Source organism: Peromyscus maniculatus, chromosome 7, assembly GCF_049852395.1.
Source record: "Peromyscus maniculatus bairdii isolate BWxNUB_F1_BW_parent chromosome 7, HU_Pman_BW_mat_3.1, whole genome shotgun sequence".
Lineage (NCBI taxonomy): Eukaryota > Metazoa > Chordata > Mammalia > Rodentia > Cricetidae > Peromyscus > Peromyscus maniculatus.
The window spans coordinates 14592603-14617710 of NC_134858.1; the positions used below are offsets into that span (position 1 = coordinate 14592603).

The 25108-nt window shown below is 37.1% G+C and overlaps 2 protein-coding genes across 3 annotated transcripts in view; one reads left to right on the top strand and one right to left on the bottom strand.

Moving 5' to 3' along the window:
- On the top strand, positions 1-24024 carry Chordc1 (cysteine and histidine rich domain containing 1). 2 transcript variants are annotated; one of them, XM_042280464.2, is made up of 11 exons: positions 1-385; positions 4308-4357; positions 7913-7969; positions 8752-8909; positions 10755-10858; positions 11658-11716; positions 16699-16769; positions 17773-17878; positions 20044-20163; positions 20631-20693; positions 20912-24024. In XM_042280464.2, exons 1-11 carry the CDS (start codon positions 322-324, stop codon positions 21056-21058), a joined length of 999 nt encoding a protein of 332 aa, XP_042136398.1. In that variant the 5' UTR covers positions 1-321; the 3' UTR covers positions 21059-24024. The 2 variants fall into 2 exon arrangements, with proteins under 2 accessions (XP_042136398.1, XP_076431834.1); XM_076575719.1 differs by lacking the exon at positions 1-385 and adding an exon at positions 645-1091.
- Positions 8069-25108, bottom strand: part of Naalad2 (N-acetylated alpha-linked acidic dipeptidase 2) — a 79709-nt gene continuing 62669 nt past the window's right edge. Inside the window, exon 21 of the mRNA XM_076575713.1 lies at positions 8069-8197. Within this exon, the coding sequence (XP_076431828.1) occupies positions 8164-8197 (34 nt within the window). The 3' untranslated portion in view covers positions 8069-8163. The remainder of the gene's footprint in view (positions 8198-25108) is intronic.

Genomic DNA, 25108 nt, shown 5'->3' on the forward strand with positions numbered 1-25108 from the left:
GGGAGGATGCGGGGCACAAAGGGAGCGCGGCTCGCGGGGAGCCGGGCCTTCCGCTTCCGCCCAGGGTGTCACATCTATAACTGTCCGGGTCCGCCCACTGCGCTCACCTGCCGGCGTCCGGCGGGGAATCTACCTCCCAGCGCCTGGCTCCGGCCCCTCTTCCCGTCTCTTCTGCGCCTGTGCAACCCGAACGTTCGCGAAAATTCCTGAAGCGGCCCCGGCGGCTTCCGGAAGCCGGCCGCGGCCCGGACAGTAGCGCCTGCGATTGGCGTGGTGACTCCCTGTTAGTCCCGGCGGTGTGCGTTTCACCTAGGAAACGGAATGGCGCTTCTGTGTTACAACCGCGGCTGTGGCCAGCGTTTCGACCCCGAGGCTAACGCGGACGGTAAGGAGCACCCTGGCCCGCAGCCTTCTCCCGCCGCTTGCCGGCCCCCGTCTCCCGACCCCCGGCCTCGCTCGCCTGGCCCTCACGCTGCTCCCGGGAGCCTCCACGTGTCTGCCCCCTCCCTGGGAGCGCAGGGCCGGGCGCTTCGCTGTCCCCGGTGCCCCCGGAGCCCCCCATTCCTCAGAGGGCATCCCCTGCACCTCCTCAGCTCCAGGGCTAACCTGACCCAGCTCACACTTTGTCACTACCTTGGTTCCTGGGCGTGAGAGGTCCGAAGAGGTGGTGGGCAGTGGACCATTCTTGCAGTGGACTTCTTGTTGCATTTTGAGTACTAGTGAAAAGCGTAGTGTGACTAGTTCAGCCCCCTCCCCGATAAATCGCTCGCGCTCTAAAGAACTGTTGCGGAAACGACTGTTAGTTAACACATCCGTTCCACAGTAGCAACGTTTTCGGTATACTTTTGCTGGGGCCTGCAGTTTTAAACCACGCCAACCAGCATAAAATGAGCCTCATTGGTGCTCCAAAAACCAGTGTGATCTAATTAAGAACGTACAGGGAAAGCAAGCACACGCTGGGTGAGCTCAGAGGTGTGAGTGAGTCTCATTAGTGAGTGGGGATAATTATGCAGATTACTAGGCTATTGTGGAAAGTGACAGCGCTTATCTCAGGTTCGCCTAGCATGTATAGTATGCTTTTCACATGCAAGGTAAGGTATTGGACTGTCACTTCGTTATATAACTTAACTACACTGAAGTATCTCATTGCAGACCGAAGCTCCACGTGGTAGTAACACAATTCTGCATTGTGAAAGAGTTTAAAACCAGTACCTTATTTAAAGATCTGTTTCACGTTTGAAGTGTTTGAAATATTTATCTTGGTACCCAAGTAAAATGGTGACTTCTTTCAAAGTAAAATTGGTACAGAATTTAGAAAGATGAAGCCAGTCTGCAAGCACTCGTTAAACTGCATTGGTAATGTGCACATTCTACTTAAATACTAAGTAGATTGATGCCTTATAGCATGGGGCAATAGTTGTAGTGTACTAGATTCTGGTTCAAAGTTCAGGAGAGCCTGGCGGTGGTGGCGCATGCCTTTAATCCCAGCACTCGGGAGACAGAGCCAGGTTCATCTCTGTGAGTTCGAGGCCAGCCTGGACTACCAAGTGAGTCCCAGGAAAGGTGCAAAGCTACACAGAGAAACCCTGTCTCGAAAAACCAAAAAAAAAAAAAAAGTTCAGGAGAGATACCAGCTTGTTACTGGGAATTACTCTGTGTGTGGAATGGTGTAGTACTTAGAAAAGATAAAAACCAGGCTAGGAAAGCCACACAAGTAAATAACAGCCATCAATTTGAAGCTATTAACAGCATCACATACAGCAAGGAACTCGAGTCAACTGGCAAAAAATTTATTCACTTTAGCAAAGTGGGGATTGTTTTAGAAATTAGGGATAAATGTCAAGTAGATTGGTTGAATGAATGACATTTGATAACACTATTTTTGGAATGGGAAAAACTTGACCTTATACATTGAAATTACACATTAAAGGGTTAATGTCGAAGGTACCAATATGGTCTATGTTTTCGGGGAGTATGGTGATCGATGTGTTATTTGTAAAAAGCTTTTAAGTCAGGATGCAGTCTTCCCCTTCTTAATGGTGTAGTGTGATTTCCACATTTGTTGATTTATTTCATCTCTTTTTATTTTTGTTTTTTGCCTTGTGTACAAAAATTTGACACTTTTCAAGATACAGGACATTTTAGTTTATGATTCAAGTACATGTTAAAAAGAAATGTGAATTGTAACTTGCATGTGTTAAGTATTGTAAAGTAGACACGCGTTTACAAACAGGACAGCAGCTACAAGTGACAATTTCAGCTAAACCTAGTGTTAAAAAGCCCTTAAAATTTAGCCACTAATCTGTTGTAGCTTCTCAGCATTAAATACAAATCTCAGCAAAACCGGTAAACCTGATAAATGCTAGAGAAGGAACTCTAATTGTCATTTCCTTTTTTTTTTTTTTTTTTTTTTTTTTTTTTTTTTTTTGGTTTTTCGAGACAGGGTTTCTCTTGTGTAGCTTTGCGCCTTTCCTGGAACTAACTTGGTAGCCCAGGCTGGCCTCGAACTCACAGAGATCCGCCTGGCTCTGCCTCCCGAGTGCTGGGATTAAAGGCGTGCGCCACCACCGCCCGGCATGTCATTTCCTTTTGAAAGCAGTGATTTTTACATTTCATTCATGCTGATTACATGGGGAAGATCCAGCTGTCCTGGACTATTTATGCCTGGCTGTGTTTATACATTGTGTACTTACTTTATAGCAGTGATTGTACATTAAATGATCTGGTATTCCCCTCTCAACTTCATGTCTGTGTACATACACATTTCCATGCCCAACTTTTTCTAACTCTGCTGTATATAACCAGTAGCCTCTTCCTAATCTGTGGGTTCTTCCTGTTCCATTTCATTAGCTAGTGTTTTGTATGCATAACCAACACTTACAAAGGCAGTAGTATTAGTTGTTAATAGAGATTAGAGATATTTCAAGGCAATACCAGGAATCAGACTGTAGGGAATTGAAAATTAAACTTGAAAGATTGAATGAAGTAAGAAAATTATGGAGGAATGTAACTGGCTTTCTCTAACCTCATGGTACTGTATTCTCAGATAAGTGTGTCTGTTACCTGATTGCTTTAAACAAAATATTCCACATTGCTAGTGGTAATAAACGTATTTTGTATAAGAGTTAAATTAAATTTTTTATTTTGTAATATGGAGAGAGACTGGATATACAAAATGATCAATAGCAACAGACTATAACAGAGCAATAGAAATAGACTCTAGAACTCAACTCTGGTTTTTTATCTAGGAATTACTTGTTAAGACTGCTAATGTAGTTATAACAGTTATTAAAATGTTGAGTCAGTTATTTTTTTCAAAAGATTTTTTTTTAGAGGATATCTTGGGCAATTTTATGGATTGATTTATAAGTATACTGAAATTTGATATTTTTCTAAAAAGATAATTGAGATATGGCCAATCAGAAGATGGGAAGGAGTGAGTGCTGTGAAATTCTGTGCTCACATCATGACATGACTGTTCCATACATGAACTCTCAACCTGCACAGTAAAGCATCATCTAGTTAAAATATTCCAGCAGAGTGGGAAGGGAAGTCTGTGGTTCCCCCAGGCTAAACTGAGAAGCTGCTGGCAGTTGATGGCTTCTGAGGGAAGGAGTGACTTTTCTTGAGGGGAGTGGCTAGCTAGATGCATGGGCACAGAGGCAGCACTAGTTGGACACAGTGGGCGTGAAGTTCTGGGGAAGGAGATGGGTTGGTAAGTGTGGGTGGGGGTAGCAAGTGAGAGAGGTGGGTATGACTAAGATACTTTGTATACATGTATGAAGTTTTTAGAGAATAAAAAAGAAATATTGCCAGAATCATTAGAATTTAAAGTTTAGTAGTAAACAAATGGAAGAATATAGAACAGTGGCTCTCAACCTGTGGGCCACGACCCCCTTAGGGGTCAAAGCGGTCCTTTCACAGGAGTTGCCTAAGACCATTGAAAAACATATTTACATTATGATTCATAACAATAGCAAAATTACAGTTATGAAATAATTTTACGGTTGGTGGGGTCACCACAACTGAGGAACTATATTAAAGGGTCACAGCATTAGAAAGGTTGAAAACCACTGATAGAGAGTATTCCTGAATGTTATTCTTGAACAGTTCTGTAGTACTTTTGTCTTTGTATCATACACATAGAGATTTAACTGTTAGTATTTGTAATACAAGGAATTAATGAAATGTTAAGAGCAACTTAACTGCATTTGAAAAAAGGATCAAACCCTAACAACCTGACGGAGTAATACATAAAATTCTAATTTATAAACAGCTGTATTGTTTCCTTTTTCTGTTTTTAACAGATGCTTGCACATACCACCCAGGTGTACCTGTATTTCATGATGCCCTAAAGGTAGGAACAAGATACTTTTCAGTTTCTTTATACCTGTATGATAAACTTCAAGATATAATAAAAATTGTTTTCCTCCCTCAGCTTGTCAGTTTTTCCTAATGACCATTTTGGGGTGATTTAAGCATATTCTCTAAAGACAGAAGATAGTAGACAGTGATATTTTCTAGTTAGAAAGTTATTTTATTTACATTCCAACCCATTTTCCTAATGATTTATTCCCTTCCTAAGTTTGAAGTGAAATAAAAGGCATCATATTGGTCTCAGTGTTTAGTCTGTCACTGCTGGCTAATAGAATGGCTTCCTCTGGGTATTGGTTGTTTCAGATGTTTAATGCTTCTATAAGTGTTCTACTGGAAACATGGTACCACATTTTCTCATTTGTTTCCTTGGTGAGCTGAAGAATCAGAAATAGTACAGTGGTGGTTTGTTTGTTTTGGCTTTATTTTGACCAAGTTTTCAATGTTACCTTTTAAAAATTCATGATTAATAAGAGGTATTCAAGTTCTCAGTAATTTATATTTTTAAAGAAAGATAAATTTTAAGGATGTAAACATAAGGTTACTTTACTCTTTCCTTGAATATTAACATTAACAGAACTTTTCTCTGAATATTCCCCTTATGACATTAAAATGTCTTATTATTAATATAAATTTGACCACTCATTTCGTTAGAAGAAACCAGTGGCTTTACATCAGTGCTTGTATTACCTGAAGTTTACTGAGCCATGGAATCCAGCAGACTTGGAAAGCCGAGGTTTATAATACATAGTTACACAGACAGACAACAAGAGTCTGCAGAATGACTGACAGTGACATCACTCATCATCCAAGCATTACACCTAAGTTTGGATCCCCAGCACCTACATAAAATCAGAGTGAAGGGCCTGCTTTAACCAGGTCAGAGAAAAGTAGGTCCTTGGGCCTTTCAGTCTAGCTAGTCTGAATTATCAAGCTCCAGGTTCTTTCTGTAAGAGAACTTGTCTCAAAAAGTTAGGTGGAGAACAGAAGACACTAGATATTGACCTCTGTCTCGACTCCCATACACATTGACATACAATGAACAAAGGTAATAAAAGCCAACACAATTACAGAAATGAGCATAATAAAAACATTTGACTCAGGCGGTGGTGGCACACGCCTTTAATCCCAGCACTCGGGAGGCAGAGGCAGGCGGATCTCTGTGAGTTCGAGACCAGCCTGGGCTACCAAGTGAGTTCCAGGAAAGGCGCAAAGCTACACAGAGAAACCCTGTCTTGAAAAACCAAAAAAAAAATTGTGAGTTTAGGAATGATTTGATGTTATCTGTACAGCACATACGTGCAAATATGTAAGAGAATCACTGGACTAGAGGTGACAACATGAGGACACAAACAAATGTACTTAAGGAGTGAAAATAGGAAACATCCCTATGATTAGAAAGGAAAAATGAGAAATAAAAATGTACAGTAAGAGAGTAATGAACAGCAATCAAGAAACAGTCCTTTTCCAAAAAAGAGAAATACACCTTCATAATGAGTTCCAACACCCATAAAGGCTGTTAAAGAGGCTAAAGAGATCAAGCAGGACCTGGACAAAGGACCCTCTGGAACGTTGTTTCCCACACACAGAACTGAGCAGATAACACAGACTTAGCTGCTTGCACCTTTATTTACATTGTTTTTATGTACCAGACTAAGTATCTCCCCCCCCCACCACACACACACACACACACACACACACACACACACACACACACACACGATTAAGTCAGTAAAACTCTCTTACAGAATACATTTGTTGAATAATATCAACACTCTTTAAAACACTGTAAGATTTTGGCTATTGGTGGTTGCTGTGCATCTTAATCCAAAGTTCACAAGAAAAAGAAAAAAGAAATTACAGGATATTTAATTTTCCTTCTTAAGAACAGGAGAGAAACCTGAAAGTGCATATAGTGTTAAAAAATTCACTACCAAAACTTCAGTGCCTTAAGAAGCTGGCATAAACCCACATAAATTTAATATGAATTTGTGGACACAAAGATATTGTACTTCTATTTTCTTACTTTCTACTACATTAAAATTAAAATCAATACTGAAAACCACCTTCAGTAAGCTGTTTATGGTAAACTACATAAGCTGTTTTTTGAGTGAATTAATTAAAATTAGACCCCTTCCTCAGTGGCATAGCACCAGACAAAGCAAAGGTGGAGAAAAGCCAGACAAGCTTTTAATGAATCCAGAGTAGAGAGTAAAGAATCAATAGTGCATCTTACGGTGGCGGTGAGGCAGGCAGTGCGAGGAGAGAGTATTAGGACCAGGAGCCTCTGCTCTTTGTTCCTCTTGGCTTTTATTGAGGGTTAAGAAAGAATCAGGATGATGAAGGCTTCTAAATACCAAAGCAGCCACTTTGCTGGTTAACCAAGGAAGAATTATTGAACCTTACTTTATTGTCATTGGTTTAACTTTCTAGTCAGTTAAGGGCTACTCTTGTTACCCAAAACCCAAGATGTGTGTTTGAGATGGTATACCACAAAAATCATTTATTACTATGAGTATATTTAGCTCTGGGTCAGCTAAAAGCTGTCCTGCTGATAATTCATTACAAGTGTTCTGTCCTGGCTTATTTTGAACTTGGTAGGCAGAGGAAAGGCATTGTAACTGGTGACATCTGTCACCTTCCCTGGTTTTGTAACTCCTTGCTTTAAAGAGTCACTTGGTAGTTAGTTCAAACTTCACTTACCTCAGTTGATTCTGTCTTCTCTACTTCAGGCTGAAAGGCTAGTATGGTGATACTTTATTTGTACTGAAATGTGATTTTAATTTTATGTTAATAAAGTTGCCCTGGGGTCAGAGCTATTAGAGCCATAGCAAGAGCATGGTGGTTAGAAGAGCTAGGTAGATTTCTGTGTGTTCAGGGATACAGCCAGTATTGGAGACATATGCTTTTAAGACCTGGAGGGCGGTACTTACAGGCAGTGATGAGGCAGTCATGTGGTTGGGTTTACAACCAGTGAGAAGGCAGAACAGAAAGACTATTTAAACACCGACAAACAGGAAGTAGCTCTCTCTTGGGGAAGTTAGGAGCACTGCAGGAGGTAAGATTTTATCTCTGAGCTCTGACCTCTCGGCTTTCTCTTTTACATTGGCTCTGTGTTTCTTATTTTAATAAGAGGATTGGTTATATCTACAGGCTAGTTTAATTGTTTAGAAACTACAGTGCTATAATTGTTACTTAATAATCACCTTATTTCTCAGATCCTTCAAATACATGAATTAGAGGTTGTTAGGAATTGAACTTGGGGTATTATGCGCACTAGGCAAGATTTCAGTGAGTTACATCCATAGTCTAGTAGATGGTGTTTAAAACCTTTTTTTCTACAACTCAAATAATATTCTTAAAAGCACATTTGATTTTTTGTTTTAAGTAGTTAATTGTTTATTGAAAAAATTATGGGATTAGGAAACACCTTACAAAAACTGAACTCACACATACATATGTATATAATGTCTGGATTCAAGGACATTAGTGCAACACAGTTTTAAACGTTTGTTTGTTGTTTCCCCTTGTTTTACAGGGTTGGTCTTGCTGTAAGAGAAGAACAACTGATTTTTCTGACTTCTTAAGCATCGTAGTAAGTACTAGTTTACTTCTTTATTATTTTTCCAAAAGTACATCCTCCTGGACGCTCCAGGCGGAGCAGTCAGGTCACTGGTACCCATTAACTCACCTATCAGGGTACGCCATACTTTACAAAGCAGATTCATCTCTTCATAGCCTCTAAAATCCTTTGTTTGCCTTGGAGAGTAAGATTTGATTATGTTAACTTCATTTGTCTTTTACATTCTTGATTTCAGTAGTCCTAAAAAGAAGGAAAGAAGTCAGAGGCAGGTAATGGTAAAGAACATTTTCAATTAGAGGCAGTAAATTTTATCAGGACACTAATGAAATGTTTCATTGTTTCATATGGCACAAAGAAAGAAAGTATTTCTATATTATAGATAAGAAAAATAAATTTTTAAAGATTATTTGAGTTAAGATCATATTTCAGTTTAGTAGGAAATTAGAAGCCTAGATTGAGACCTTTTTGTTTGTTTTGTTTTAAGGAAGGGTCTTGGGAAGCCCAGGTACAGCCAAGGATGACCTTGAACTCCTGAACTTCCAGCCTCCAAATCCAAATGCTGAGATTACAGGTGACACCATGCCAGGCTTAGTGGTATTGGAGGTCAAACCAGGGCTTTGTAATGCTAGACAAGCACTCTGTCAACTGAGACTGCAGGCTGGGGCCTTTTTGAATAAAGAGCTTTGGCATGTCTACATAGTTTGAAAAGGCTTTTGAAAACACCCAAAACGCAAACATGCAAACATAAAGTAGGTGAAAGCATAACTGTTCGTGTTTGTATCTTTTACTAATAGGGCTGCACAAAAGGTAGGCATAACAGTGAGAAGCCACCTGAACCAGTCAAGCCTGAAGTCAAGACTACAGAGAAGAAGGAACTGTCTGAATTAAAACCCAAATTTCAGGAACACATCATTCAAGCCCCTAAACCAGTAGAAGCAATAAAAAGGCCAAGGTATACAGCTGCTTATATTTTTAACACTATGGTAATGGCATTTGCTGGTGGTAATTCCTTTTAGCGTTATATATAAAGGTATTTATAGTGGCTCCTGTATATGATTTTTCTTTTGGTAGTAACTCTTTCATTTTTGAGGGCATGCACACAGTTGGGGAGTTGTACATCTTCAATTTCTGGTGTATCTTTCTCAAGTGGCATGGTGGAATTCAGTAAAAGAATTAGTTTGAATTGAAGAGCCACAGAGGCCTAATTACTTACCTTTACTTTCAGGTTGGAGGTGAATTAGTTACTCTCATTAGTACTTGTGGAGTTTTCGTTTATTTGATTTAGGATAACCTGCCTGTCAAAATACTTTAAAAATGGCTTTTGCTCAGTTTGAAGTAAATTAGATTGTTTGTATCACCTTCTGTTCAAACAAGACTATTTTGAGACACATTAATGGGGTTGCTCATGTAACGCAAGATCCTCAAACTGCACTTAAATAGTGGTTGTTTCAGAACTTGAACTACAGGATGTTAGCACAGGATCTGGGCTCCAGATTTGTCTCTCAGATGAGTTCTTTTTAAATACAAACCTGAGAAATCATTGAAACCAATTGAAGCTTTTATTCACACTATAAATTTACAGTGTTCTCAGCTCTTTCTTTATTATACTTAAATAATTTATAAACCGTTACATAATATAGCACAAGATAAGAATCCTAACTTTGGATGCTTGTTTCCTCATTAAATTTTTGAGGTATAGGCCGTAGTTAAAGATCAGAATGTTTTTATTCCACCTGCGTTATTAATTCAGTCTTAAGAGAAACACAAGCCTAGGCAGTTAAAAAAAAAATACTAGAAAAAGACAAGAATTCTGATACAGTACAGTTCATCCTTGAGCCTGTTACAACTTAGAAGCCTCCTAGAATATAGTAATAGTATGAGTTAATACCATTTCTTTAAATGATGGACTGCAGACTTATAAGTTCTACTTAAAAGACTATGAGAAAAATGTATCATTTTATTTCATTTTATCTGTGTGGGTGTGTTTTGCCTGCATGAGTATCTGACCACTTACACGCTTGGTACCCATGGAGAACATCTGATTCTCCTGGAACCAGAATTACAGACAGTTTTTGATCCACTATGTGAGAGCTAGGAATCAAACCTCTTAATCAGTGAGCTAGCTCTCCATCACTTAAATGTTTTATTTAAATCCATCTGATACATGAGTTACTTCTTCTAGTGTACTTCATTAATGTTTGCCAATTTGGCGTTGTGGATGCAGAGTGAATTGCCTATGATATATTTTATTGCTATATTTATTAGTAGTCTAATTATTTGCTTATTGAATAGGCTTAAATTATATATAAAAAAACTTAAGCCATTGTGAATTTTTAGAACATGGTAAGTCTGTATATGTCATCTCTCCACATAAAGTTAATTGACTTTGCTAATAAACAGAAGTATGCTTTCTCTTAGTGCTTGAGGACTTGTGCTCAGAATTTTGCTTGGGGATGAACTGAAAAGGATTATACAGACTTTCCACAGAGTTTACATTCCTAGTCTTTACTTCCTATAGCTCCACTGTATAGTAGTATCTTTTTATGCTAGCAGTGGCTTAATTATTTGAAACTTAATTTCTTAATAGAAGAATCATTTTGGTAAAATTTAAAATGTTGGTAGATTGTGACATTTGCTTATAAAATACTTTTATTAGGAATAACTTGATGCACAAATATTTAACATCTTATATAGAAGATATATATTTATATATGTGTATATATATATACATACATATATATATTTAACATCTTATATATTGGTCTGTTGATGATAATATAACTTCAAAATTCTCCAGCCCAGATGAGCCAATGACAAACTTGGAATTAAAAATATCTGCTTCCCTAAAACAAGCACTTGATAAACTTAAACTGTCATCAGGGAATGAAGAAGAAAAGAAAGGTAGGACACTGTTTTTGTTTTTTATTCAATGTTCTTCTGTATAAGTAAGAAGGCATTCTAAAGAGATAGCTGTAGTACACTGAGCATGTGAAAATGTAGCACATTCTAGTGAAGAACTTACTTTATTCCCACATGCTAATAACACCATGAAAGAACATTTAGTTCTTTGATTATGTCTGTGTGCACACTTTTCACCTTTTAATTATTTTATCAAGTAATAAATTTCTTCAACAACTGAAATGTTTTTTTGTGCATCATGTAAAAAATATTTTATTATCCATTTGACCTCTGCCTGATACCAAGGGACAAAAATAGCTTCTGTGATTTCTGCTGTATAAGATTTTATAAAAATGGATAAGCACTGCATTGTAGAATGAAAACATATATACCATTTGGGGGCACACAGGCAAAACCTAGGTACAGGGATTTTTGTTTGTTTTGCTTTGAAACAAGACTTTGTCCAGTAGCTTGTCTTAGATGTTGCTTTGTGATCTAAGATGTCTTAGAACTCATAATCATCTTGCCTCAGCCTTCCAGCTGCTGGGATATACACCACCACACTGACTGGGCTCTGGGTTACTGTTTTCTTCTCTTTTTTTTTCCTTAAATTGGAACTGGGGTTTTTGTTTTTTGTCTTTTTTTTTTGTTTGTTTGTTTGTTTGTTTTTGGTTTTTGTTTTTTTTTTAAGACCAATACAACAGTGGGGTTCTATTTTAATATTACAGTTTTAGATTTTATTCCTCTTGTTTCAAAAGAACATAGTTATGAAATTTTGTGTTACCTTTTTTTTCCATTGCAGAAGAAGACAGTGATGAAATTAAGATTGGGACTTCTTGTAAAAATGGAGGGTGTTCAAAGGTACATATTATAAAACTTTGGATTTATGGAGTAAAATTTTAATATTAAAGCAAAGTACTGTGACTCACTCTAAAGTTAGCAAATAGTTGTGTGTTAGTTACATTTTGAGCACTTCGCTGAAGACTAGGGCTGTAAATATAGTAAGAGACTTTCTAAGAGGAACATCTGATAGAATAATGGGAATAAATCTAATTTGATTGACATTTACTAAGCATTTCATCCATGCTAAACATTGTTTCAGGGGCTGGAGACAACAGTATCAAACAAAAACCTCTGTTCCTAAGGAACATACTCTGATGTGAGCAGGAGAACAGACTAGGCCATTGAGTAATGAAGTCAGGCAGACCTGAAGTAAATTTAATAGATGGAGCACCTACAGTGGTCCCAGTCAGGGGCTACTTAAATGAGATTTGTTGGGGAAGGTCTTTCTGATGCAGCACTAGGTCAGAATTATGGGGGAGGTGTGCTGTAAACCTGGGAATGGAACTATCCTTAGAGGGAGCAGCAGAGGCAGAGAGGCTCTAGAACTAGACTGTTCAGTTAGTGACAAGGTCACAGGCTTTGGGCAGTATCTGAAAGCAGTGGGTCAAGTAGACAAGATGGTGAAAGGTCTAAACCAGGATGAGGGTCTGGGCTCCTTCACAAACTAGGATGGTGAGCCGTTAACTTTCAGGAAGAAGTTCTGTTTGCTGAGGCAAGTCCACTCTACCCCATCTTGGCCTCAAGCTTCATTCCTGCCCTTTAGCCAAGTGCAGGATTACAGTTGTGTGCCACCTTGCCCAATTTAGGGAGAGGTAAAGCAGTCTCTGTCATAAGTGGAAATGGAAGAAGAGAAACCAGCTTGGACACTGTTGTCGAAGACCAGGCAGTGTCATTCTGGAGAGTAGGTTGCTGAGACATGACTGAATGTGGGGTATGGCTTAACATAGCTCTTGTGCTGTCTGCTCTGTGTACCCTCTCAGGCTTTTTCCTCTGTAACTTGTAACCACTTGTAAACTTCCTTGTCTTCTTCAGTTACCAACTACCTGTCTCATGGTGAGAATTATGATAGTACGATTTTGTTTGGTTTTTTGTTGTATATTGAATGCTTTGAACAGTGCCTGGCACATAACTGATATGTGTACAATTAATGATAAAATTTGAATAATTGTGCCTTCAAGAATCTGGGTAATTGGTTGGCTTAGGGTCCCAGTCTATGCCCCAAGAAGCCAAGTTCATCCACCCATCTTTGATAAGCCAATTTAAACAGATAAGTTAATCTGAGAAAACCAGAAAAGGCTTTTATTCATGTGATGACATTGGGAAGAGGGACAAAGATCCAGCAGCACCCACCGCAAGTCCATTTTGTGTCAGGGAGATTCTTAAATAGAGGGCTAGAGGTATGTATAGTTAAGCAGTCCCAGGCAAGGTCTGGTCCCACCTACCATAATCATTGTCTGGCCATCCCATTTGACTGGCACAAGATTTAGGCCTTTTCTTCTCCCAGCATGATAATCCTGGGAGGAATTTGTTTTTAGAATTCATTATTTCAGTAGTCTGTTAGTTAAGAGCACTGGCTACTCTTTCATAGGAACCAGGCTTGATTCTAACCATCCATATGGCATTTCACAACCATCTGCAACTCTAGGTCAAGGGGATCCATTGCCCTCTTTTGGCCTCCCTGGGCACCAGGCACACATTGGGTATACAGACATAATCAGTCAAAACACCCATACTCATAAAAATAACAGTAAAAACCATTTCTTCATCTCTGCCAGACAGACCAGTTAGAGTACAGTTGAGAATGAAGATGGGGCCTCAACCTCAGCAGGTTTGTTTTCATTCTACAAAGTTTGAGACTCCTTTGCTTACCAAAAGTGGGATGGAAATAGAAGTATGACTTCATATGTATAAGGGAGAAGTAGTAGGTGAAAGAGGGGTAATTTTTTTTTTCATTTTAAGTTTTATTTTTTAAATTTTCATTCATTTTGATAATATTCTTTTCACATTCCCAAGCCTTTCCAGATCATCCCTACCCACCCAACTTCATGTTCTTTCTCTATCTCTCTCAATAAATAAATAAATCACCAAACCATAATAAAAAATGCACCTGTACAAAAGCTAGAATCTGTTTTGTGTTGGTCAGCCCCTGAACATGAAGCCTGTCCTGGAGCATGGTTGAGTTTTTTTCCCCTTTCTCAACAGGTACCAGTTGCAAATTGCTTCTTGGTTAAGTGTGTGTACTTCGCCTTCTCTGTGCTAGAATTTTCTCTGGTTCCCTTTTTTTTTTTTTTTTTTTTTTTTCAAATCTTGTTCATGTTGTCACAGTCTCTCCATATGTACATAGGTTCTGTTATATCTGGAGCATGCTGTTTCTTTAGAGGCATCCACTATCTCTGGCTCATAGAATCCTTCTGCCTCTTCCTCATGACTTCCTAAGCCTTGAATGGGGAGGGCTTTGATACAGACATCCCATTTACGGCTGAGTGCTCCAAGGTTTCTCACTGTCTGCCCACTGTCAAATTGTCTCTGTTAATTACCATCAACTACAAGAAGCTTCTCTGATAAACTTGAGTGATGCAGTGATCTATGGGATAGCAATCTCTCCCCACCCCTCATGTTCATTTAGCAGAGAAGTAATAGGCTTCCTCCCAAAGCCCATGGCCTATCTAGCCTCAGGTTCTTGGCCTCTTAACAATTTCAGGTGTAGATTCCATCTTCTGGATTGAGCCTTGAACCCAATCAAAAGATGGTTTGTTATGCCCCTAACATGTCTGCTACTGTTGTACAGTCTTGCAGTCAGTTTGCTGTTAGAGGTCATAGGCTACATAGTTGAGCACTGTTGATATAGTGAGATTTAAACTTGAGGGCTTTCAAAATGAAGATGGCAGTATTGGAAGCACATCTTAAACTATTCTTCACACATTTCCCTACAAAGGTTTATTTTTTATCTATCAACACATACTTTGCTCTCTTTGTCATCTTTCTAATGTTCACTTATGTTTGTTGGATTTGTTTTAGGGAATATAGCCACAGTCTTGCCCTTTCTTTTTTTTTTTTTTTTTTTTTTTTTTTGGTTTTTCGAGACAGAGTTTCTCTGTGTAGCTTTGCGCCTTTCCTGGAGCTCACTTGGTAGCCCAGGCTGGCCTCGAACTCACAGAGATCCGCCTGGCTCTGCCTCCCGAGTGCTGGGATTAAAGGCGTGCGCCACCAACGCCCGGCAAAATTTATTTATTTTTATTTTATGTGCATTGGCATTTTGCCTGCATGTAGGTCTGTGTGAGGGTGTCAGATTTTGGAGTTATAGACAGTTGTTAGTTGCCATGTGGGTGCTGGGAATTGAACCCGAGTCCTCTGGAAGAGCAGTCAGTGCTCTTAACCACTGAGCCATCTCTCCAGCCCCAGTCTTGCCCTTTCTGATGCTTTGTGAGTGTCAATGTTAAAAGTGTGCTACAGTTGATAATTGATTTTTCCTTCCTGCTGTCTTTTTTCTTTTTAATAACACCACTTTAAACATTTCAGTGTGTAACTTTTGTGACTAGAAATGGAATGTATGTATATGTTCAGGTATGTAGACATAGGTAGTTTTCAAAGGTTGTATATTCTGTATGCTTGTCAGTATTTATGGGTTGGATCCACTTGTCTGCACATTGACACATTTTGTCATATCAGTGTTTTATATTTCAGCAATTCTGGTAGAGCATACAGTTTTCTCACTTGTTACTTTCTTGAGTTCACTGGTATTAAGGTTGAGTACCCATTTGTGTGCCTGCTAGCCAGTTCTTTCCTCTCTGGCTAAATGTCCCTAATTTCTCACCTGTCTTTTTCATTTTTTTATAACAGTCTTGTAGGAACCATTGCTACAGGTCCTTTGTCAGAGATACTTAGTTTGGTTTTCACTGACCTGATGATATCATTGATAAACAAAGACTTAATTTTCATGAAATGAAGTTTTTCTATTTTTTCCTTTATTGCCACTGCTCTGCTTTATTTCAGAAATACTTCTTCTGAGCTATAGGCAGTTTCTCATGCAGAGGTACTTTTAAATATGTGAAACACCGAGTATGGCAGAAACTATGAAGTGTTCTTTTAATCAAAGGACATTCGAGGAGAATTTGCTAGTTCTTGGGTGAGGTTAAAATGTTAAGTGTTTTCTTTGAGTTTGACACGATTTTGTGATAACTTTAGAGGTAGAGAGGACAGATGTACTGATTTAGATTTGGAGGATGCAGTACATTTGGTGCCATATAATAAGATAAGAAATGAGGCATTTAGGTGCAGTAAGAGAAGTTCAGATTCTAACATACTGGAATTCATGCACTTCAGGTAATAAACACCCAGTACTTTTTACCTACACAAAAGAAACAGAACATTTTGGTCTTCTGTACTTCAGTTAATATGAATATAAAGTTAGAGAATATACTACCAGCTGCATCCATGTTTTATTAACATAACTTTTTGTGAATTCATCTGTAGAGCCTTCATGTACAGCAGCAGTGGGGCCCGGATCTTCCAGACAAACCATGGATGTATATATAGGTCTGCAGCTCATTTTACCATTTGTAGGGATAAGATAGCACCATTTTACTGAAACTTCCAGAATAGCTTATTAGATTTCCCATATTAATTGATAATGCTCACACAGAGTATAATATACACATAATTCATACTCTTGGGGGAGAGGATAAATCCCTTGAATCCAACATGTTTCTATAAATTTAAATACTTGAATATTGTTCATTGTAACTTCATACCTAAAAGGCTAAAAGCATCTTATATAGTGAGTTGCCTACCTTTCTGTTTGCTTTCTTTACAGGGATCTAGAGTTTAACCATGTCCAAAAGAGGGTCATTTTCCATTCCTTGATGAATTTGCCAGTGTTCTTATAGCTGCTGTTATTTAAGTATTTTCTGAAGGCCTTATGGTAACCAGTACTACAGATAGGTATAAGATGCAAGTGTGAGAGGAACATCTAATTTTTTCTCTCTATCTTTGTTTTTTAGACATACCAGGGTCTACAGAGTTTAGATGAAGTCTGTGTATATCATTCTGGAGTACCTATTTTCCATGAGGGGTAACTTATGCATTCCTAATTAAAATATTTATAGCAGTGATTCAAAATATTAAACCTTTATACCTTTAAATGCTGCCATGCAGTTTTTCGAAATTTTTACCTACATTACCATTTAATCCTTGTACTAACCTAAGTAAAGGGCAGGGGCGGGTGCCTTCACTAAACACAGGAGAAGTAGGGATACAGTTTTTAAGTAATTATTGTGATTCTTCATTGTGATCTTATTTGGACTTTATTTTTATTTTTTATTTTTAATCTGATGCAGGGTCTTACTGGTTGTGAGGACTGCCTCTACCTCAAGATACTCAGGCCTTAGCCTCCTGCAGAGAGAGCACTTTACAGGCATGTCCTACCATGTGGCCTGAATTACTTTTCTTAAAGGACTGTCAATTCATTTTTAGGACATTAGAATTTTTGGCCATGGGGCACTAAAGCACCATAACCCAGGAAAGCCCATGCTTTTCCATAACTCTCAATTTTTAGTTTGTCTCTATATTGTGATACAATTAATATATAGAAACTTAATGGTATTAGACTCTTCAGCTGTTTCCACATACTTCAGATGTCTGGAGATCTGTAATTTTTAGCTACCTGTGCAGGGTTTTTCTCGTTACTAGTCATGGCTTTTCCGTCTTTGAGATTGGCCGTCATGTGTGGAAACACTAGTTTCTACTTTGTTCCATGTTCTCCAGTGGGTTGTGGAAGTGTGACTATCAGAATATTTGGTCACACCACTTTTTGGTAGCTTCATGAGGGAATTAAGGTATACATTCTCAGTGAGAAACTATACTTGGAATTTGTGATTGTTTTGTATATTTACTCAAAAGCCAAATTAATACAATAAATATCACCCTGGTTTTAAAATAATTAGTTTCCCTAGTATGTGTTCATTTTAACTGTTCACTAACAAATACTTGCAAGTTATTTAAAGTTGGAGTTTTTATTTCTTAATTGCACCTGTTATAATGATAATACTGACTTGAATTCATTGTCTAATTTAAAGGATGAAATATTGGAGCTGTTGTAGAAGAAAAACCTCAGATTTTAATACATTCTTAGCCCAAGAGGGCTGTACAAAAGGGAAACATGTGTGGACTAAAAAAGATGCAGTAAGTAACCTTTCAAAATCACATGCTAACCTCTATTCATCTAAGTCATTTTTAAAATATCTGAGATTGGTATGTGTTTATATTACAAAAATAGCTTTCTTACTATTCAAATAAAGCATTGACACATATGTACAAAGTAGTTAAACTCAGTCTCCCAATGCTGCCTAGTGACAAAATAACCCTTGTGTGTATTGATGCAGGTATGTAAGTTTTCAGAAATACTTTAAACCTGCAAAACTTGAAAGATCTTTGTCTTACTAAGTTGGCTCCGTAGGTAAGAGCACTTGTTCTTGCAAAGGACCGAGACAGGATTCCCATCACCCAGAAGACTCACCATTTCCTTAGGCACCTGCATGCATGTGGTACACAGACATACAAGCAGGGAAAAAACACTCACACACATAATAAATCTAAAAATATATTTTAAAAAATCAGTTTTGCAACCTTTTCCTACTTTAAAAATTGTTTTATAAAAGCACTTCCTATTAATTTAATGTTACTAAACCAGTATTCAGGCCTCTAGTTCTTTTTTGGCCACAAAGTCGTTCAACCATACATACACTCCCTCCATCTAGTGTCCAAAGTGTTGACTCTTCAATGGAATTTCTTTAAATGCCTCTGTCAGCTCTGGGGAAATTTATCAAGGGAAGAAAAAAAGAGTTACAGAGCATCAGTTCCTATTTCCTGGGGTGTTTTTTTTTCTATAAAACCTTAGGGATATGAATGTAATCCCCTTAAGCTCTTTATATTAAAAGAAGAAAACCACTTTGTTGCTAAATAATGGTTTGTATGCTAGATCTTATTTTAATAGCATGATCAATATAAACAAATCTTTTGTGCTGTGCTGACAATGATAACCTTTTAGGAGCCTTTCTGGTTCATAAAACCTTTACCTTTCAGACGAGATCGGGCGCGTTCAGGGTGGTATGGCCATAGACAACTTTTACCTTTCAGGCTAGAGATATATTCAGTCTTTGATATCTCACTGTTGTTGATTTTGAATCATAGATTACTGACCATAAAACTTGCAGAAATGTTTTACTAGCAGAAAGTGAGGTATGCTTGTACATTTTCTCTGAGGTCAAAACCTTAAATTGTTTGAAAAAATAAATTCTGCTTTACTTTTTGTTTAAAAGTTTTGAGAGTGTATTCCTTGGTGAAATGGAACTATTTTCTTTCTTTTAAATATGTGTTTTCAGAGTTTTCTGAACTTTTTGGCTGAATTGTTCTTACTTAGAAAAATCTCAATTTGTTCATTTATTTTTTGGAAATTGATTGATACCATAGTAAAGCATTGGAGAATAATGGTCATATCCATAATAGCAGTCAAAAGATGATTTCTATAAATTGTGACATTTTCTGCATGCTAATATGAAAGGACAAGATAATTTAATAATCAGAGAATAGTTATTAGTAGACAACATATGTGTGTCTGTGTTTGCGTTTGTGTGCATACATGGGTGTAACAGTTCATTTTAGGTGTCTTCCTTGTCACTACCATATTTTATGAAATATGGGTTCTCCCTGAGCCTAGAGCTCATCAATGCAGCTGTGGGATCTTGTGCTCCACCTTCTAGCACTAGGATTACAGAATCATGCTACCATGTATGAATGTTTTTATGTCGATGCTGATGTTCCAAACTCAGGCCCTCATGCTTGGAAAGTAGGCATACTGCCAACTAAGCCCTGTCCCCAGCCCTGATACCACCCAAAACTCTGATTTATACAAAATAAACTCAAGGTTCTCATGCTTTCAAGTTCTTGTGTTGTCTTGTTTATTTTACCAAACAAATTCCTTTTTTATTTCTGTCTTCAAAGAATGATTCTATGACAGTACATAATGGACTATAGGATATGAATGGAATAAAGTTTAGTAAGACTTGAGAAATCATCTCCCAAGTGGACAGTAACAGTGTAGCGCTAAAGGACAAAACCAAATTGGAGAAATGAGGGTGTTCTCACATCATAAACTGTTAAGGTATTTTGTATCGTAGTTTACTGTTTAAACCTCTTGGTGGAATCTTTGGACGCTGTTGCCCTGAGGCATCAAGTGTTAGTTGTGCATGGTGAATTTTCTCTAGATGAGTGAGTTCTGTTGTAGAAATTGATGATGATGAAAAAGTTGTGGTGGTTCTTAAGATTACAAAGTTGTTATTACTTTACAGGGGAAAAAAGTTGTTCCATGTAGACATGACTGGCATCAGACTGGGGGTGAAGTTACCATCTCCGTGTATGCTAAAAATTCACTGCCAGAACTCAGCCAAGTAGAAGCAAATAGTACACTGGTGAGTATATTAATTGACTGAACAAAAAATATCTTAAACCCATTCTTTGTTAATATTTTCTAAGAGTTCTTAGTTATCAGAAAATTACTAATGACTTTCATAGAAACAGTATTTTAAGTGAAAATCACAGTGTAGTAGAGTTTGTTCTGAAGTTTTCTAAAAATATAGTATCTTAGAAGAATCATATAATGTATATTTGTTTCTCAGTACTTTCCGGTTAATTTTTCTACTCTCTTAATCACTTTCTTAAATGTGGGGACTCGACTGACATTTTCTCATGGCTTAAGTAATGTCAGTCTTTATTGTCTTTACAGTTGGTACTTGGTTTCACAGATCTTCAGTAGGAATTTGATCAGTTATCACTCTGACTGGATGTGGTTCAATGTTTCATTGCATGCTTAGTTAGTATTAAGGCCTTGTTTTTAGTATCTGCCACCAAAATAATGACAACAATTTATCTATTTCAGTTAAATGTTCACATTGTATTTGAAGGAGAGAAAGAATTTCATCAAAATGTGAAACTGTGGGGTGTAAGTATTATGAATCCAACTATTTTTTTTCCTGATGATTCAAAACATTTTGAAAATGAGTATTCATGGAAAGTGTGTGAATAAAACCTTAATGTGTCTGTCAAGATACTTAAACTGCATAAAAATGGCCTCAGATTTTGACATTAGAATAAGCAAGATGTGGTTTTTTTGTGACCAATAAAAGTACCAAGTTAACTTTTACTCTTTGTGTATTGTAGGTGATTGATGTCAAACGGAGTTATGTAACCATGACTGCAACAAAGATTGAGATCATTATGAGAAAGGCAGAGCCCATGCAGTGGGCAAGTCTTGAACTGCCTACAACCAAAAAGCAGGAAGAAAAAAAGGAAGATACTGCAGATTGATTGAAAGAGAAACAGAAAGCTCTTGTCTGTTTTAGAGTTCTTAACGTGTGTGGTGAAATAGTAGCTTGCTGCTCTAATCCTTTTGTTGTTTTTTTAATCTGCCCTTTTAGAGTTATCATGAGGTTCTTCAAAGCCAAAGTCTGTTAATTTTTTGTGCCTCTATCTTCGTATTGAGTTTCATAATATGATTTTTTGTGCCTCTTTCTTCCTTTGAGTTCCATAATATGATTATTCAGTATCCTCACTAGTAGAAACATAGTTGTTATCCCACACATGAAGGGAGGGAAAGAACTCATAAGCTGTATTATTTCTTAGTATAAAAAACTGTAGTATTTCTTAGTATAAATTATTATAAGCAGAGAAATAAGAGGATTTTTTTATCCTGATATCACTGTTACCCTTAAATGGGAAAGCAAGGTGTAATGTAAAAAAAATTAATTGGCCTTTCCATGAACTTTTGTTACTGTAATTCTTGAAAACCTTTAAAGAAAACAGTTCTGTTTGCTTGCCCCAATGAGATGGTTACTTCCTGGAGTATTAACCCTGAAGCAATGTAGTCACCATCTGTGTGTACTGCTAACACAATTCATTTGCAATTAATTTAATTTCAGAAAGCTACATCAGTACCTATAGTACTTGTCAAACAGTATAATTAAGACTATAGGAAATATAACTAAGATTATAGAAGTACCAAATTTATTTAAAATTCATCATTTCATAAGAATAAGCAATAATGTTTAAAAAATTTCTTTTTTAATTATTTAAAGGACTTTGTATGGTGTTTTAATTAAATTGTATCTAATTTATAGTCTAAGCCCTTTTAGGGATTATAACTATCTCCCAGATGAAAAACTATCTGTAAAATTGTGACTGTGTAGCTTTGTTGAAATAAGGTATGTGTGAGGCTTGAATCTGGAATGCCCCTGCAGGCTTGTTTTGAACTGTTGGTCCCCCAACCTATGGCTTATTTTGAAGGCTGTGGAACGTTTAGGATGTTGGGCCTGGTTGGGCTCTCTGGGGTGAGCCTTTAATGATTATGCAGCCTGCTGGCTTGCCTGCGGTCAGGGTACGTGAACCGCTCTGTCCAGTGCTCTCAGTGCTGCCACCTCAGCCGTCATAGACTGTATCCTCTGAAACTGTGAGCCAAAATAAACCTTTCCTCCCTTGAGTTGTTTCTGTCAAGTGCTTTGGTCAAGGCAACGAGAAAAAATGACACTACAGAAAAATTAGGAGAGCTGTGTCTTATATGTTAATGGAGTTGCCTAACTCTTTGGAGTTACTTTAAGGGTTTCATGAAGAGGTTGACAAGTTTACTAATACAATATTGGTTATATATTATACTTCATTTACATTAATTGTATATAGCACAGAATTGCTTGTTTATGCCAATTACAGCCATTAATGAATGGGTTACTTTTTGAGGCACAGCTCAATGGGAAACTTGTTATATGAAAGTTAGAACTCTAGCAGAACTTAGAAAATTGGTGCCTTATACTTGTATAAGTCAAAATGAAAGTTAAAGGTGTTTACTTCCCAAACTCTTTGGTATTAATGGAATTCTTACAAAGAAAATTTGAGTATAGCCAAGATATTATTTTTAACAAGTAAAGAAATTGGGACGGGGCCTGGAGAGACAGCTCCCTTAGGAGCGGCTATTGGGTTTGATTCCCTGAACCCATATGGCAACTCATATATTTAAAGAACTCCACTTCAGTTATAGGTCCCTCTTCTGGACTCCATGGGCACCAGGCAAGTATGCAGTGCACCTTAGATACAGCAGGCAACCTATTTGCGTCATTCTGCTATTAGCAAATAACTATTAGAGATACTGTCTAGTTCTGTAAACAAGTGTAAAGACACAAATTTAGCCTTTAAGCTTTGATGCGACAAGAACATGCTAAAAAAATTTTGGCAATAAAAAACTGGGATCCAAATAGTGTCTCTAAGTTTCTAGTTAAACATGAATTCATTTAGTAAAGAGATCTTGTTTTCTGCCAGAGGAAAGAGGTTGAAACAGTTTGATTCAAAATATTAATTATACCTGTATCACTTCCTTATTGAGACTTTTGTTATTCCTTGAATGGTAATTTTGTCTGTTGGGATGGTACTGTTGAAGCAAGTGAAGTTTTGAGACTTGGTTCACAGCACTGTTTTTATTTTTTTCATACAGTTGTGCAGTGGTTACATTTGTGACTATTTAAATGCTGTTTTCTTTCAGAACCTCTGGATGTCTCTCAGATATAAATTAAGTGAAATTTACCTTAAAGTCTGGCAACAGAGTATTTTTTTTTTTAAGGAAGAATGTTTTACTCTGTCAGTTTATTAAGAAAAGTTAGTGAAATGCTTGTTAGCACTAAGAAGTTATTCCTGTTAGATATATGCCATTCTTTTATTATGGCATCAAAGCAGTCAAACCTAAATATATTTTATACATGTTGTTACTCACTTTAGCATGGGAAACTTAAATGCTATTTTTCTTGCCTAGCTTTTGCTTGCACAAAGGAATTAATATCTTAAGTTGACCTGTCTTTTCTAACCTCTTATTTTAAAATAACTTTAGGTTGGCAGAATTACAAAACTAGTACAGGAATTCTTTATAATTAGTATATCATCTTCCCATGTTAAAATTGTCCTGATAGACAGTTTGCAAAACTGAGACATTAACCTTGATATAATTTAAAGTAGAATGTTTAATTTTAACCTTTTTAGTGAAACCCTTAAAGTTTAATTCTTGAAACCTGTCTTCTAATTTAAGCCAGTAATGTAAACAATTAAAACATGAATTGAAATCAGATGTTTATAGGTTGACTGTATACATTTAGAGAACTGTATAGTCAGTGCACTGACTGAGCTTTGTCATTTGTATCTTATGCTGGGGGTTTTTGTCTTTACTATACATAGAAGTTTGATTTTCTTCTTATCATTTCATCAGAATGAAGAGAACCATTAAAACATTTTTGCAGATATTTTGAGTCCTGTGAATTACTGCTTCTAACCCTCTTGTTAAAATGATTGCTTTGGGGGCTGGAGAAATAATGGTGCAGTGGTTAAGAACACTTGCTACTCCTCTGCAGGAGCTGAGTTCACTTTGGGCAGCTTACAACTACCTTATAACTTCCAACTCCAGAGAATCTAATGCCCTTTTCTGGCGTCTGTGGTGAGCACCCACAAACACAGAATAGATAATGAATAAATAAGATTGCTCTGAACATTGGTTGTTACATACATCTACAGTAAACTTTTAAAAACTCATTAAGGAACTTTAATGTCCACTTACAGGCACTTGAGTATGTATTTTTTAAACTTAAATTTTTCTTTTTCCGTTTGAAAAAGATTGTTTTATGCTGCCATTCTGTTGCAGATTATCTTATTTGACTTTATAGTAGTTTAATCCAATATTGCTTCATAGCCTTATTCTGAAGTAGGAGCTGCTAAGTCCAACTTGGTTTTTTAAAGCTTTTATTGTTATATAAATCTTTATTGTTATAGATTTCTTTTGTCTGATCAGTAGAAGGTCATGTTTTTCCCTGATTGCTTGTCATCTGTTCTTGCAGCTGCAATTCATCTCACTTGCGTGGGCCTTTTAATTAATGATGGATGTCTGTACATGTAGCATTATCCCTAAAATACCTAGCTTGCCAGGCTTCTCTATATATATTTAGTGCTTTATTTTTGAGTTTTCATGGAGTTCTTAGATGCAAGGAATTTCTTCAAGAATAGGTTTCCAAAGACTTTATTTTCATTAATGATCTGTAGATAGTTTTGTCGCTTAAAGATTTATTTAAAAATAGCTTGATTTGTTACTCTTTCCACTAAGCAAATATTCAAATGGTTAAATTGTATAATTATCTTTTTAAAAAGATTTTTGTAATTACAGCCTAATGATTAAACATGAAAAAGGAAAATCTTTCAAAACTTGAAACACTTTGTTTACAACAAAGACGTTAGATGAGTCTATTCCTGTTCTATGTGTATTATTTGTTAGTCTTTTTGCTGGCTGCGTGTTATTTTGGCTGTTTCTGATTTGGCTAACTAATGGATGCCTGTTTT

Excerpts from the sequence above, each read along its gene's own strand:
- Chordc1 (XM_042280464.2), top strand. The coding sequence starts at position 322 with ATGGCGCTTCTGTGTTACAACCGCGGCTGTGGCCAGCGTTTCGACCCC. Across the intron at positions 7,970-8,751 it reads CTGACTTCTTAAGCATCGTA|GGCTGCACAAAAGGTAGGCA; the intron begins GTAAGTACTAGT and ends TTTTACTAATAG. Across the intron at positions 8,910-10,754 it reads GAAGCAATAAAAAGGCCAAG|CCCAGATGAGCCAATGACAA; the intron begins GTATACAGCTGC and ends AAAATTCTCCAG.